This window comes from Lithobates pipiens, unplaced genomic scaffold (assembly GCF_037356315.1).
Source record: "Lithobates pipiens isolate NorthernLeopardFrog02 unplaced genomic scaffold, aLitPip1_a1.2 Scaffold_16, whole genome shotgun sequence".
Lineage (NCBI taxonomy): Eukaryota > Metazoa > Chordata > Amphibia > Anura > Ranidae > Lithobates > Lithobates pipiens.
The window spans coordinates 39,310,056-39,327,063 of NW_027507748.1; the positions used below are offsets into that span (position 1 = coordinate 39,310,056).

At 42.9% G+C, this 17,008-nt stretch overlaps 1 protein-coding gene across 2 annotated transcripts in view; it reads right to left on the reverse strand.

Moving 5' to 3' along the window:
- Positions 1–1,667: 1,667 nt before the first annotated feature.
- LOC143984228 (apovitellenin-1-like) overlaps positions 1,668–17,008 on the reverse strand; it is a 71,457-nt gene continuing 56,116 nt past the window's right edge. For both annotated transcript variants that reach the window (XM_077484514.1, XM_077484513.1), the window contains one exon: positions 1,668–1,809. In XM_077484514.1, coding sequence (XP_077340640.1) covers positions 1,719–1,809 — 91 coding nt within the window. In that variant the 3' untranslated portion in view covers positions 1,668–1,718. The remainder of the gene's footprint in view (positions 1,810–17,008) is intronic.

Consider the following 17,008-nt stretch of genomic DNA (forward strand, 5'->3'; position numbering starts at 1 on the left):
TGTACTGATGGGGGGGTCTCTGTACTGATGGGGGGGTCTGCTCTGAGGGGGTCTGTAATGCTGGGGGGGTCTACACTGAGGGTGGGGGTGTCTGTACTAAGGGGGGTGTCTGTGCTGCTGGGGGCAATGGGTGTCCTTCAGTGGCTGCATACAGTATACTGCATACTTTCTTGTTCGAAATTAATATAAGCTGTTGCCTGGTAACTGTGCTACATGACTGTGGTAATCTGTTTTTTTTGGGGGGGGGGGCATTGGGGGGATTCTCGTTCTGGTGACAACCAGGGATTCCCTTACTATGGAGGGACTTCCCCTCATTTCCTGTTTTGGCTATGGCACAGAAAGTAAAGGGAAATCCCCCCAATGAGACACAGACCTCAAAATAAAAACTGACTCCATGGGGCATACAACATTTTGCTATGGGGCCCTGTGATTTCTAGTTATGCCCCTGTACAAGTCTAAATATCATTGCCTACACTGGTAAGACTTTTGTCTCATCATTCAGAGCTTCATCATGTAAAATGCAAGCGTCTGCTCACCTGTGCCTTGTTGGGGGGACAGGATTAAGAGACTGGTAACCCTGCCCCCCGTCACTGAACACACTCTCCCTCCTGTCCCTGAGCCTTATACCAATCAGTGGGAGGGGTAAAGAGGACCTGTCAAGGGGGAAGGGGATTAGAGACTGGTAGCCACGCCCCCTGTCACTGAGCCTGATCCGCCTTCCTGTTCCTGAGACATACACCAGTCAGTGGGAGGGGGCAGAGGACCTGTCATGGGGAAGGGGATCCAGAGAAGGCCAAACTACAAGTCCCAGAAGAGGGGGAGGGGCAGAGGAGCCCATGAGGGTCAACAAAGTATTAATTACACCCGACCATCTACTAAGCAGGTGCAGACTGACCATTGGGCCACTCGGCACTGCCCGAGGGCCCCCTGCCACTAGGGGGCCCCATCAGGGTTGCCAACCTCATTAAAACCAGGGACAGTATGTAAAAATTTGTGTTTTTTTTTTACATCTGTCTCTGAAATGTCCCTTACCGACATCCTTTTGGTCTAAAAATCCCGAGATTATAGCTGCCCCACCTCTGCAGTACCTTCTCAGCCAATAGAAACATGTCTGTGTATACTCTGTGATTGTATACTGTGTGTGTGTTTGTGTATACTGTGTGGCCCCATAATCTCTGATTGCCTGGAGGTCCCATAATCTCCTATTGCCCGGGGGCCCCATGAGTTGTCAGCCTGCCGCTGCTACTAAGACTGACCTAGTTTCTGCTGCCCCTAGATAAAATAACAAAAGTAAAAACTACTGGCACCAGTGGCAGAACTGCCAGGGTAGGAAAGGTCAGCCTTGCGACTGGGCCCTGGCATTCTCCCACAGTGGGGGCAGCCCCAAGACAGCAGAAAGGGGACCCACTGCAGAACATGTGAAAGGGTCCCGCTACAGGACCACAATAAAGGGCCCTGCGACAGGATTAAAGGGCCTTGGGCCCAGAGGAAAGGGCCCCAGCCGGGGGGGGTCAGGGGGGCCCTTGATGGTTTCTTGCACGGGGGCCCTGAAGGTTCTAGTTATGCCTCTGGATGGATGTGATGACATAAGCACAAAGGAAGATTTGTATCTGTATTTATTTTTAGCTTTATTAGATCATCAGAAATTTGTTATATTTTTTCCCCGCGCTTTATTTTTTATTTTTTTTTCTCTTTGGCGGTCCATTCTTCTAGTTGACCTACTTCTTTCCATCCAGAAAGTCAGTGAATTTTTGGTAATATTCTTCAGCTTTCAGGGTCATCTTGGATGTTTTCTCTATTAAGTAGCCCCTGATTGATGGCAAGAAAAACTGAACGTTAGAAATGCGTAATAATAAGTTCAAGATTTTGAAAAACGCTCAAAGCGCAATTGAAGTGTAGCACTGGGCTGGGCTCCTTAACCCTTTCACTGCCAAAGCCGTTTTTGCAGGGTTTTTTTTCGCACACACAATTTAAAACAATATATATATATTAGGCCTGGCGATTAGTTAAGACCCCAAATATTATATATTTTCTGACAGCAGAGACCCTATAGAATACAATAGCGGTAGTTTAGTTCCATTTCTTTTAGTTGTTTGCAGTTTTTACTGAAATTACAACATTCAAGTTCATTTTACAGCACACAAACACAATATATTACTAGACTTGTGCACAATGGAAAATTTCGTTTAGTTTCGGTTCGTTGTCATTCGTAAAATACATAATTTCGTTCTGTTATATTAGTTATGTTACGTTAATACGTTTTCGGATAATTCGTTATTATTCGTAGAGTGTCAAATTCATTCGTTCATATTAGTTGAAATTCGATATTTATGTATGTATAGACATTCGTAGTGATTCGTAGTTTGGAAAGTCGTTTGTTTATTGAATCTTTTAACACACACAATGACAACGTCTCTGCTCCTCGGCTCAAATACAATACAACCCCCTTCTCACTCAGTTCTCAGGAATGCACTTTGCCAGTAATCCAACCTCTGACACAAAATTAATTAGCTGATTGGACTATAAGATTTACTTTGAGCTGACCTTTTGTTTCATTGGATCTTTAAAGAATTACCAAATTCATTTGAATTCATTCGTTATATTTCTTTCGTATTCGTTGTTATTCGTTATTTTTTTATTCGGACATTCGGATGCATCCAAATGTCCGAAAGATGCAAAATTCGCCCGAATTTAGATTCGTTACGAAACGAATTGCACAAGCCTATATATTACCCATTTTTTGATAAAATATAAAAGATGCTGCACTGAGTAAATAGATACCCAACATGTAAAGGCCTGTAATTGTGGGTGCCTATTAAACGGTAACAAACTTCATTACCCTATATTTTCCGTAGGAAACACTTTAAAAGGTCCTACAGGTCATCGGTTTAGAGATATCCATGAATATTGGGCCTGGAATAATTGCTCTCACTGCATACCTCCCAAAATTTTAAGATGGGAATGAGGGACACCTACTAGCAAACGTATGTTGGCATAGGACACGCCCCCTGTCACACCCCCTTAAAGGAGCATTAACCAAAAAAAAGTGTTAATGAAATCTACAAGAGCTTTTTTTACAACTACTATTCCTTTATATTGGCTTTAAATTTTTTTTACAATACAGCAATTTAGAAATTGGATGAAAGGTTTAGCACTGGGAAACACTTTTTGAAAGTTAAAAAGTGCATTTTATATACAACTATACAGACCAAAATGAGGGACACGGGAAGAGAAATGAGGGACAGAGGGACATTGCTCCAAATCAGGGACAGTCCCTCGAAATCCGGGACCGTTGGGAGCTGTGGCTTGCACAGCAATATGTGACGTGTATCACAATCCATGTTGTGCATAGGCGCCCCCCCCCCCCCCAATACAATGCATGTATTTGCATTTATATGAGCATGTGTCTGGAGATGGGGGAGGGGCTCAAAAAAGGGTTTAAAAGCTTGGTTGTGACTTACATTTTTATACATTTTTCCTAAATTTTCTTTTTCATTAAAACTTTTCTATTCTTTCTATATTCTATTTCTATATTCTTTTATCACATAGGGGAAAAAAATCCTCTATGATGATTTTTTGGCTGCAGGTTTTCTTCTAACCACTTCAGCCCCAGAAGGATTTACCCCCCCCCCCCCCCCCAATGAACAGGCCATTTTTTTACGATACGGCACTGCGTCGCTTTAACTGACAATTGTGCGGTCGTGCGACTCTGTACACAAAAAAAATGTATGTCCTTTTTTCCCACAAATAGAGCTTTCATTTGGTGGTATTTCATCACCTCTGTGGTTTTTATTTTTTTGCTATAAACAAACAAAGAGCGCCAATTTTGAAAAAAGAAACTATTTTCTTTTACTTTTTGCTATAATACATATCCAAAAAAATATATATATATAAAAAAAACTAATTTATTCATCAGTTTATGCTGATATATATCATTCTCAATATTTTTTGGTAAAAAAAAAAATTGCAATAGGCGTATATTGATTGGTTTACACAAAAGTTATCTCATCTACAAACTATGGGATAGATTTAGGGACTTTTTTTATTATTATTATTGTTGTTTTTGCTGGTAATGGCGGTGATCTGCGATTTTTAGCTGGACTGTGACATTGCGGAGGACAAATCTGACCCCAAATTACACTTTTTGGGGACCAGTGACATTATTACATTGATCAGTGCTATAAAAATCATGTCCCCTGTCAGAACGGGGATCCACTTGTTTACAAAGGCGGATCCCTGTTCTGCCTCTGTACTAGGCGATCGCAGGTAGCCGGCGGAAACCGAATCCGCTCGACCCGCAGGCTCGCTTCCGCAGCAGGCGCCCACAACTGCGCGAGCCCCCGTACAGCTACGGCGATTCACGCAGGAGACCTGCCCTGCAGCTGCTCGGCAAGTGGTTAAACGGTGGTAAAGCTTCTAATGCCGCGTACACATGACCGGACTTAGGTCCGACAGACTTTCGACTGAGTTCTGACGGAGTTCTGACAGAGTTCTGACAGACTTTCCGAATGAACGGACTTGGCCACACACAATCACACCAAAGTCCGACGGATTCGAACGTGATGACGTACGACCGGACTAGAATAAGGAAGTTCAGAGCCAGTAGCCAATAGCTGCCCTAGCGTCAGTTTTTGTCCGTCGGACTAGCATACACACAAGCGGATATCTCGGTAGGAACTGGGTCCGGTGGAGTTCTGGCGGAAAAATTTGAAACATGTTCCATTTCTAAAGTCTGTCAGACTTTTGCAAATCAAAAGTCCGCTGCAGCCCACACACGATCGAATAGTCTGCCGGAATTGTTCCGTCAGACCTTTGATGTTGAAAAGTCCGGTCGTGTGTACGGGGCATTAAGGGAAGAAGAAACATCCAATTGCGAAACATGTAGAGCTTTCTCTTGCACACCACGCAATGACTGCAGGATTACAATGATGTTATTGCATATATGTATTTTCTGTTTTTAGAGAGATACTAGCTAGTCTTGCACTTTATTTGCAAACTTTTTAATGTCGTTTTTTTTGTTTGTATTATATGTTTAATAAATGATTACGGTATGTAATTTTTACAATTGGTGCCTACAAAGTCCATTTCTGTTGTTCTGCTATTTAAAACTGTTAATTAAGACTGCCACAGCGCCATCCTGTGTTGGAGCCTTGATAAACATTTTGATACACTCTAGCTATTATGTTGATTAGCTGGCGTGACGTCGACACAGCACATGTGTAGATTGTCAGAGGCATTTTTCTACGGGAGACAGTATTCCATGTAATCAAAAGAACGGAGGGAGAACGTACTTGTCAGATTCTGCCTCGCTGTTGCGGGGCAGGTTTTCCGTATGCTGAATGGCGAGTTTTGCCTGTGTGAAAGAACGGTTTGCAAGACACACAAAACCCGCCCTTCAACACACCCAGAACCCAACAGGGAGGCTCAAGCTGACAAGTACGTTCTCCCTCCACTATTTGCATACCATCTGATAATGCCTCAGACAATCTGCGCATGCGCATGCACACATCATCCAAAGGACAATCACCAAAAAAATATATAACAAAAAGGTTCCTCCAAATAAACTATTTGAGAAACAGGTCTAAGTCATATTGTGAGTTTAAACCAGATGGTATTCTGAATTGGAGACTGAAAATCCACCAAACCTCTCTCTCCAACAGTTTACGGTGAAAATCTCCACCCCTTGGTGACTTTCTGACTTTTTCCAGACCACAAAATTAAAAAGATCCCATGTCTCCAAAATGTTCATGTTTGAAGTGTCTGGAAACGGGATAAACCCTTATCCTTAATTTAAGAGACCCCATGGAAATGCCTGCTGGTTCTAATTCTCATAGGTCTAGACATACAGCCAACATATTGTCCTTTGCAAGATGTACATTCTATTAGGTAAATCACATTGATGCTACATATAGTGATAAGACATTTTGCCGTTATACTTATAGATCTTGATATAGGACCACAGCTCTTTACCTCCAATAGAGCCTTCTAGTTTATATGTATGTATTGTGCCACATAGTCTAGATACATATACACACGCTATGTCGCTATCTGATATTCCCTTTTTTAATATTTCCTCCAAATAGTAGTCATTGCATGGATTCTGTTCTAGCAATGGATGCATGAGTGCAAGCACCCCCTCCTTTATCACTCTTAATGGCAAGTATTTCTCATACTTCTGCATATATGTATCTTCTGGGTGTTCCTAATATCCAACCAAGCATCAATATTTTATTTTTTACTTGTATAGAATTGTATCCCCTTATGTGGCCTCAATGAGTTCTGCCTTTCCTCTTGTGGGGTGAATATTTGTTAATGCTCCCCCCAACATTACAGTTTTGCTGTTTACTATTCAAATCTGTGATATCCACTAAGGTGGGCCGAGTGGGAAGGAACTCCTGAGACTGTGTCTTCTGTAATACATCATGGATTTTTTTTTTTTTTTTTATTGCACAAAAAAGTAGTATACAGAGCAGTACATCACAGATATAAACACCCCCGACAACAGGGGAAATCAACATGCATTAATAGCAATAAACCTGTACGTGTTCACGCATTTGAGCCTTCAACGTCTACCCCTCATCATACACTAAAACATATGCGCATTTTGTTTTTTGTTGGTTTTAACAAACATAAAAGTAAACCGAACCCCTGCATAACCACAGGAAGAAAATAACCCTCTTCCCACCCACCCAAGAAAGTGTCTGCTTTCCAGTAGTTCAGCAAATACCGAGAAAAAAACTGTCCTTGTCTACTTCAAGAAGTATACCCACTGTCATGTCACCGTCTCATGTCATCTCCAAGGCTTAAGGAGTACTCCTAGATATCACACTATGCTATCACACCTCTTCTGCCAATGTATGTTCAGAGTCAACCCATCAAAACCATACCTTCCTACATTTCTTAGGAGCCCCTCTAGCCTCATTTGTCATTTTATACATCAGCACATCCGCATTTATGACCTTCTTCCACATCCCCAGTGTCAGTCGTTCCTCATGTATCCACCGTCTGGCAATGAGTTTCCTCATCCCAAAAAACAGGATCCTGAGGAAAAGTTTTTGTGCACATTAATCTCCTCTTCCTCAAAGATCCCAAGAAGACATCTCAAAAGGAGAGCAGATATTTGGCATATGGAAGTGATCTGAAATAAATTGAGTCACCTGTGACTATAGCGGTCTCACTTTTTTGCAGTCCCAAACCATATGTATAAAAGTATAAAAGTGCCTTAAGCCCCCCCCCCCCCCGCATTTGTGGCAAATTGGCATTACCTTCCTCTGCATTTGATAAAGTCTAGCCGGTGTATAATACTGTTGGTGAAGGTAACGAAACTGAGTCATTTTTTCCGTGGAGGAGAAGACAGACACCAAATATGTGTCCATTACATCTCAGATAACTCCGGGACAACCGCCGCCCATCTCATCCTAGGCCTATCAGTTGAAGTAATTACCCCCGGGCCCACCGATCCATAATACCTAGAAATTCTCTTTTTTTGGATCCGGATCAATCAGAACCTTCTCCAGGTCTGTGTTCTGAACCATGGTTTCACCAGCCCCAAACTGTGCGATCGCATCATGACGCAGTTGCACATATCTAAAAGCCCAAGACTTTGGGACTCCAAACATTTCCCCCAGGGTTTTATTACAACACAGGGGACTATTTGGGGATAACCACAGGGGGTCATCTTTCCTTCATTGTGAGCATAGGTGAAACACCCTCCCAGGCAAAGCCATAATCAATCCCATCTTCCTCCCCGGAATCCCCTTCCTATACAAGATATTTTGTAGAGTTTTCTGTGAGGTGGCATTTGCAGCCTCCAGTAGAGTTGTGGTGTTTGGCGTTTGCGGAAAAAGTCGCCAGTGTAGGAAGATTAATTGTGAGGCCATGAAGTAGGACCTCAAATCAGGAAGGGCCATCCCACCCATTCTAATCAGGAGCATCAAAACTGCCAAGGAAACCCTGGGTGCCCTGGAACCCCACAAAAAGTTCACAATAATGGAGTCAATCTGCTTAAAGATTCGCAGTGTCACATAAGTCGGGAAGTTCAAGAGAATGTACAGAAAATTGGGAAGAAAAATCATCTTGAACAGATTTATCTGTCCCATCAAAGTGATCGGTAAATTCTGTCATCTCTGTACCTTCCCCCGAAAGTTTGTCATTATTGGCACCAAGTTTGTCTCAAGGAATTTAGAGATAGGGAGCTGAACCTCTATCCCCAAGTATTTAAAGGAGGTAGACAACAGGATGGGGCAATCCGTTGGCACCACCACTGCCTCATCAATAGGGAAGAGGTCCCTATTCAATAGGTCTGAAAAAAGAACTCCAGAGCTCCCTCCTCCCAGACAGATTGCATAGTGAACATGACTTATACCAGAAAAAGAATCCCCTGTAAGCAGACCGAATGCGGACATTCTCAACTAAAAGCAGACATAGAATTCCCAATATGGAAAACAACCCACCCTACACCCAGCCCCAACATGCCAGGTATTTTATTCCCTAAACTTTAGTTCACTTATGCCGCGTACACACGACCGGACTTTTCAACATCAAAAGTCTGACAGAATGATTCCGGCAGAGTATTCGATCGTGTGTGGGCTGCAGCGGACTTTTGATTCGCAAAAGTCTGACAGACTTTAGAAATGGAACATGTTTCACATTTTTCCGCCAGAACTCTGCCAGACCCAGTTCCTACCGAGAACTCCGCTCGTGTGTATGCTAGTACGACGGACAAAAAAACTACGCTAGGGCAGCTATTGGCTACTGGCTATGAACTTCCTTATTCTAGTCCAGTCGTACGTCATCACGTTCGAATCCCTCGGACTTTGGTGTGATTGTGTGTGGCCAAGTCCGCTCATTCGTAAAGTCCGTCAGAACTCCGTCGAAAGTCTGTCAGACTTAGTCCCTCAAAAAGTCTGGTCGTGTGTACGCGGCATTAGGCAACGAAGATGCGACTTAAACCGTCACATGGGCCAGGTCACCTCGGTAACCATGCCTCGCCGTGAGTCCCAGCTCAGTTCTCCTGTCAAAAAAAACTGAGAAAAAAAACCCAAAAACAACTGCTTTTCTCAAAACAATATCCAGGTCTGCAGCAGCAAGAGCAGTCCGCAGACTTTGTATATATTGCAGGAGGAACTCCATGGGAGCACCAATAATAAAACTGGGGCCTGTGCTGTTAGCTCCTGTCAGAAAAGGGTTGCCAGCCAGAAAAACATGAGAAAATAGTTATAGAACAGGCATTTAAAACGTGTGCAAAGTCAAAAGACACTTTTCTCCTGTCAGAACAAACATTAACGGATGTAGGTACCAGGAAAAAATTCCAACTGAACAGCAGAGGTAAATAACAAAGCAAGGGAAGCTTCCAGGTATACCCCTTCTGTCAGCCCCAGTATTTCTCACAGCCACTACTTGTTGCATCCACTGTATATCAGGGTAGACGGGGAGAAGCTCTATCCCTGTGGCGTCCGCAGGTGTCCAGCCAGTCAGAGGCCTCAGTGGGATTGGTAAAAAAGTAGGTTGTCCCATTTTCCACTACACACAACTTGGCCAGGTACAGCATACTGTACATCAGGCAGAGGTCCCTCAGTCTTTTCTTTACAGGTAAGAAGGAAGCTCTCTGCTTCTGAGTGGCACCTGAGAAGTCAGGATAGATTGATATTCGATTGCCCTCAGCCATGAGCTCAGGGCCAGTTCTGGCCCCACGCAGGATATTCTGGTCCCGGAAGTGAAGCACCTTGGCTATCATAGATCTGGGGGGGGGCTCCCTTTGGAGGCGCCCGATCTGGAATACGATATAGCCCTTTCAATGGCAAACATGCTGGTAAAAGTCTCAGGTGCCATTTGCTTAGTCAGCCATTTCTCTAAAAATTCCTCTGGGTGCCTCCCTTCCACTCCCTCAGGGAACCCCACCAGTCTTATATTGTTCCTTCGCATTCTATCCTCCATGTCAGCCATCTTTAAAGTGTGTTCAGATAATGCTTTTTTTGTCACCTGCGCAGCGGTGTCCAATGGCCTGACAATATCTTCCAGGGAGGCAATGTGGTGGTCAGGGGTCTGTGTTTTCTCCCTCAGCTTCTGCATATCATGCTTCATAAAAGAGAACTCTATTCTGAGCTCCTCAAAGTGGTCAATAGGCTTATTCTGACACCCCTGTATGGCCGCCATTATCTGTGTCAGGGATGGCTCATCCCCCCCTCCACTTCCTTGTCATCTCTGGCCCAGCGATCAGTCAGCCTGTCCAGGGATCTTCCCCTTCTCAGCTCTGTCTCCTTTTGGGGCTTAGGACTCACCCTGTCTTGTGCGGGAGATGCCTGCTGCGGGGCCTCCACAGATCTCTGCATCAACGGCCAGTCCTCCTCCTCCAGCGTGTCAGCGCCATTTTGGGAGCCCCAAGCAAATTGCTCCAGCCGTTCTCTGGTCGATTTGGGGTAAGGGGGGCCGTACTTTACCATCCCTGAAGGTGCCCTGGGGGTCCCAGCATGCAGCCCCAGCAGCAGATCCCACAAACAACTCGCCGCTCGCACAGGATCACTGCAGGATAGTCAATCTGCGGATGGAGTTCAGGTCCTGGACTTCCTCACATGTCGCGCACTGGCTCCGGCCCCCCCATTATGGTATGTTTAAATGTTCTATTTATACCATTACATGACCATATCCACTGTCACTACCGAATAAATCCAAATAGTGGCAGTGGGCCCCTCTAAAAGAAATAAGTCCCTATGTCACTCCTCAGAGTCTACAAGGCCGAAGCCGTAGCTAACATATAATCAGAAAAAAAGAAAGAAAAGAGACTTTTCCCCTGCTGTTGTGTCCCGCTTTTAACTTGCGTACCAACACCAGGAAAAAAGAAAAGTAGCTACCTTAGGTTTCGGTGAACACCTAGGACATTTGATTAATATCAAAAATATTTTTATTTCTTTCTATACATAAAACAATAAACCTTGATTGAATTGCATCAATCGATCCTAGATGTTTACACAACATTAACCAAAGATGACCCAAAGATCATCCTTATCTGCACAGTTCATACATTCACCCTGACTTTCAACAAACCAAACCAGACATACTCATACATACAACAATAAAACAGATAGAGGCGCCTCCTATGGCCATACATGTGGGGATATATCGAGTATGATCAAATTGTACCAATAATACGCTTCTATATTGAAGCATGAGATAAAAATCTCTCGGAAATCTGCACATGTATGGTCATCAAAGTAGCAGTAATTGGAAATGGGGATAATTATGACCAGACAACGGTCCTAATCTCACATTAGTACCTCCATTTAACCTACATAGCAATTCTCTTCAGTTGAAATAGGAATATCTCAGGCTCGTGATTATAACAGTCTCATGAAGATCTCTCAGTTAGTTCAGTCAATTTATTATAACTCTGAGTCTTCTTCTACTTAATCACTTATAGCAAAGTGTAGCAAACCTGAAGCCTTCACTTTTAGCCTTTTGCAAGCAGTGGCATAAATGACAGACAATACTGAAAATGTAACAATCAATGGCAGTGAATTAAATATAATCAAATCCAGTTGTATTTAAAGTGCACTATTTGTCATACATGTCAGGCTTTCCTATGATACTGTGACTGAAAGTTCCATATATTCAGCGGTTCCAATATTACGCTTCTATTAGGAAGCATTAGATAAAAATCTCTCAGAAATCTGCACATATATGGTCATCAAGGTAGCAGTAATTGGAGATGGGGATAATTATGAGCAGTCACCAGTCCTAATCTCTCATTAGTACCTCCATTAAACCTACATTGCAATTCTCTTTAGTTGAAAATAGGAATATCACAGGCTTGGGATTATAAAAGTCTCATGAAGATCTCTGTTAGTTCAGTCAATTATTATAGCTCTGAGTATCCTTCTACTTAATCACTTGCAGCCGAGTGTAGCAAACCTTAACCCGACATGTGAAGCCTTCGCCTTCACTTTGAGCCTTTTGCAAGCAGCGGCATAAATGACAGTCAATACTGAAAATGTAACAATCAGTGGCAGTGAATTGATAATATTCAAACTCAGTCGTATTTAAAGTGCACTATTTGTCACACATATCAGACTTTCCTATAATACTATAACTGTTTTAAAGTTCCATACAGTACATCCAGCGGTTCCATAAAAAATGCCTTGCACCAAAAATGAATGATTCTCAGACACACTGGCTTACCATACCCTGGGGATTTCACTCAGATTTGCTGTGTCAATATATATATATATATATATATATATATATATATATATATATATATATATATATATATATGAGATTCTCAGGCGGCCGTTCGTTCATCAGACAAGCTGAATACTTGGATGCAATCTTTCTCCACAAACAATTTTAGTTGATCAAAAGTCCAATAAAGGTGTATAGGATCTTTCACCACTTGTTTTATAACATCCAAGTTTCACCACCTCTTTTATACTGAATCCACTCCAGGGTCTTTTGCAATCAGCTGCGCCGGAAGCCTTTCAAACAAGTGTCTGTTCAGATGCTCACTCATTCAGATATTCCATATTTCTGATCCAAACTGCTAATACTTTGATTCATGCCCAGAAGGGCGCCTACTATCCACACAAACGTCAACGCGTTTCGCAATGTGGCATCACATAGCTTCAACTGGACGTATGGGAATTCAAATGACATTTCCTTTTTGTAGTCTCCTTATACGCCATTGTTCCCCCCATAGTGTGTTTAATTAGCATGTACCTGGTAGAGGGCGGTCAAAGACTTCATTTAAATGAACCCTTTCCTATTGTTATCAAAGACAGTGAGCATTCCATTTACCTAGCCCATAGATCATGGGTCTCCAAACTATGGCCCTCCAGTTGTTCAGGAACTACAATTCCCATCATGCCTAGTCATGTCTGTGAATGTCAGAGTTTTACAATGCCTCATGGGATGTGTAGTTTCACAACAGCTGGAGGGCCGTAGTTTGAGGATCCCTGCCATAGATCATTGTGAGTGGAGAGGGAATATTTAAACTGCTACTTTTATTCTAAATAGACAGATATTGACAGGACAGACAGATATATACATCCATTCACATTTTACCACTAAAAAATCTTTAGGGAGAAGGGAAAGCAAAGGGAAGAAAGATGGAGAGAAAAATAAAAAAAAGAAATAATAAAAAAATAAAAAAAAATAAAAAAAAAGGGGGTGGGGGAGATTACCGTATATACTCGAGTATAGGTCGATCCGAATATAAGCCGAGGCCCCTAATTTACCACAAAAAACTGGGAAAACTTATTGACTCGTGTATAAGCCGAGGGTGAGACATGCAGCAGCTACTGTTACAGCTTCCATCCCTGTGTCCATCCCTGCCTGTGTCCATCCCTGCCTGTGTCCATCCCTGCCTGTGTCCATCCCTGCCTGTGTCCATCTGCAGCCTACCTATGCCAATCTGCCGCCTCTGTGTGCCATTTTGCACCGATCTGCACCTCATCTGTGACAGACGGCGGCCATTCCACTATTCAAAAGCCGCGCCTCCCTGTCTGTGATAGGCGGAACACTCAATTTCCCAGCAGTCAGTGTTCCGCCTATCACGGACATCCTCTCATCCTCGTCCGTAGTATGAGGATGAGCGGATGTCCGTGATAGGCGGAACACTGACTGCTGGGAAATTGAGTGTTCTGCCTATCACAGACAAGGAGGCGCGGCTTTTGAATAGTGGAATGGCCGCCGTCTGTCTGCATGACACACAGATCGGGTAGGCAGATGGCAGTGACTCGAGTATAAGCCGAGGGGGGCACTTTCAGCCTAAAAAAAGGGGCTGAAAATCTCGGCTTATACTCGAGTATATACGGTAAGTTAAAGAAGGAAGAAACAAACCCATTTAAGGTGAGGGAAAAATAAGGAAGAAGGGAAAGGGGGTGGGGGTATATTCTCCCTAACAAAGGAGGAACAGGCCAGCGCATTCCGCAAATAGCCCACAGCTTCAATTAATTGCGGGAGCATTGTAAATTTAATTCCGTATTCATTCCTTTAGGTGCAAGACTTTTTAAAGTAAAAATCCACCATTTCTCCTTTTGTAACAGAAGGCGGTCAAAGTCACCTCTTCTTGCCGACAATTTCAAGGCATAGATTCCTTTGACCTTAAAGCCTTCTGTCTTTCCCTCATGATATTGTGCAAAATGTTTAGCGACTGGCCTTTCCTCCTTCTGTTCTTTGTTATCTCTCTGCCTCTCCCTCTCCTTCCTAATATCCCTCAGATGTTCCCCTATACGGACTTTTAGAGCTCTCTTTGTTTTGCCAATATATATTTTAGGACAAGGACACGTTATATAGATCACTTTTGTGGTTGAGCAATTTATTAAATCCTTTATTACGAATTCATGATTACCTTCCGCATCATGAAAATTTGTGGCCCTTTCTACATAGGGACATATTTGGCATTTTGTGCATGGCACCATCCCCCTACAACATGGGTACTCTGATAGCCATGTGGGAATTTGCCGCCTAATATATTCTGAGTGTATCAGGATGTCTCCCAAATTTTTAGATCTGCGTGCTACCATTGTCAGTCTTTCCCCCACTATTTTTACCAACTCTTTATTATTTCTTAATATGCCCCAGTGTTTCTCAAGGGCTCTTCGCACAGAATTCCATTGAATGCCATATGTTGTAATCAATCTGATTGTATTAGCTTCTTCGTGTTTCTTAGAATTGGGATTTCCCTCCCTGTTCAACAGACTTTCTCTGCTACGAGTCGCAGCTTTACGCTTAGCGTTACGTAATTGTTTATGGGAATATCCTCACTCACAAAATCTTACATAAATCTCCCTGGATTCCCTTCTAAGATCCTCAGCATCGGAACAATTTCGCCTAATGCGTATGAATTCCCCAATTGGAATCCCATTTTTCTGCCATATAGGATGGTGGCTCTCAGCCTGTAGCAGCGTATTGGCTGCCGTTTCCTTGCGATATGTACATGTTTTAATTTTACCATTTTCTAATTAGATTTTTAAATCCAGAAAGGGCAATTCTTTTTTATTGTAAACGAAAGTTAGATGTATATTATATTTGTTTACATTCAGCTGTGAGATGAACTCAGAAATTAAATTAGGGTCACCTCTCCACACTACCAGTATATCATCCATGTACCTCAGCCACGTGTCCACGTGGGCGAGGTACATTGGATGTTTATACACTTCATTCTCTTCCCAATTGCCCAAATGTAGGCATGCATATGATGGAGCCCATGCTGCTCCCATAGAAGTGCCCCTAATTTGCTGGTAGAAAGTCGATGAGAACTGGAAATAATTATTATTTAAGGCAAACTGCAGCAGATCTATTAAGAACTCATTCTGGGCCCCTAAAGTGGGATAGTGTCTCTCCAAAAAGTTTTTCACTGCTAGGGTCCCCACTTCGTGTGGTATTGATGTATATAGGGATTCCACATCTATACTTAAGAGGCATGCTTCACTCTCCGCATTTAATTTTGCTATCTTTGCCAATAAGTGTCGAGTATCCTGTACATATGATTTTAAATTGCCTACCATATCCTTAAAGCGGGATTCCGCTCTTTTTTTTTTTTTTCTTACCTGTCTTACAGGTGGGCGACTGCTACCTTCGCTTAGCATCCACGTCCGGCGTTTTTTTGACCCCCGGCGCGACGATTCTTTTCCTCGGGATGACTTTTAAAAAAGTGCTCTGGCATTTTCCATTTTAAGTGTGGGCGTCTGAAGCCCACAGGCATTTACTTCCTGTATATCGATGACGCTCGGCTCCCAGCATGCTCCGCTCCATCTCGCACATGCTCAGTGTGCAATGGTGGTAATGGCAGATACAGCTGCCTGCCCACTTTAAAAATGGCAAATTCGGACATGCCCTCGTCACGTGACCGGCATCCTAACGAAATCTCACGAGATTTTGCAATTTCATTGTCCCCCCATGGATTCTTGGGAAATAGCTTAGAAATTTCCCAGGGACCATTGCGAGGACGATAACCACGCCTACTCCCACGGGAGGACAACCCGGAAGTCAGCAGAAACATCTGAAATAAAAGGTAAGTAAAGAATATTTTTTTTTTTCAGGGTTCGTTTAGGTAAGTATTCTATCTTGTGATTTTAATAATATGAAGTTTAATTTTTAGGTACCAAACCGCTTTAAGTAGGGAGTGCAAAATCTCCCCATCCTATCCAATGGGCCATGGATTGCAGAAACTATCGGTCTCCCTGGTGGGTTCTCAAGGGATTTGTGGACTTTAGGGATGCAATAAAAGATGGGGACATTGTAATCTGTAACTGATAGATATTCACATTCACGTTTAGAGAGGAGTCTAAAGCATCATCTAATTTACTGTTTAATTCCCTCACAAGTTTCGGGAAAGGATCATTGTCAGGTTTGCGATATGTGTCGCTATCACTTAACAAGCGTTTTACCTCTATTTCATATTTTATGTCGTCCATCAGGACCACATTTCCTCCCTTGTCACTTCTTTTTATGATGATATTCTGCGAGTCCCTCAACTCTTTTAGTGCCTGGCGTTCCTTGTCATTTAAATTGTCTTCACCTCTATCCTTCCAAGGGATTTCCATTAGGTCTGCTTGTACCATCTCCAAGAAAAGACTCAGCCATCTGTTTTTATTGAGGGCTGGCATTTTCTTGGATTTGATATTTAATTTCGCAGGTCTTTTTGCATATGAGTTCTCTGTTCCCATATCCTTCATTTTCCTCCAATAAGGAGTTGAGGATATCCAGGGCCTTCTGATCATCTTCATCCAAAGTAGACTTTTCTACTGTTTCTTTATCTCCCTGTCCGTAAAGTATTTTAAAGAAAACCTTTCTCAAAAATAATACTATATCTTTGTATACTGTAAACTCATTTATATTTGTAGTTGGAGAGAAAGACATCCCGTGTTTTAACAATTCAATGTGATGTTTCTGAATGGGAAATGACGACAACTTAACCACTTCCCGACCGCCGCACGACGATGTACGTCGACAGCATGGCACGGGCAGGCATATGGGCGTACATGTACGTCCCTGCCTTCCCGCGGGTCGG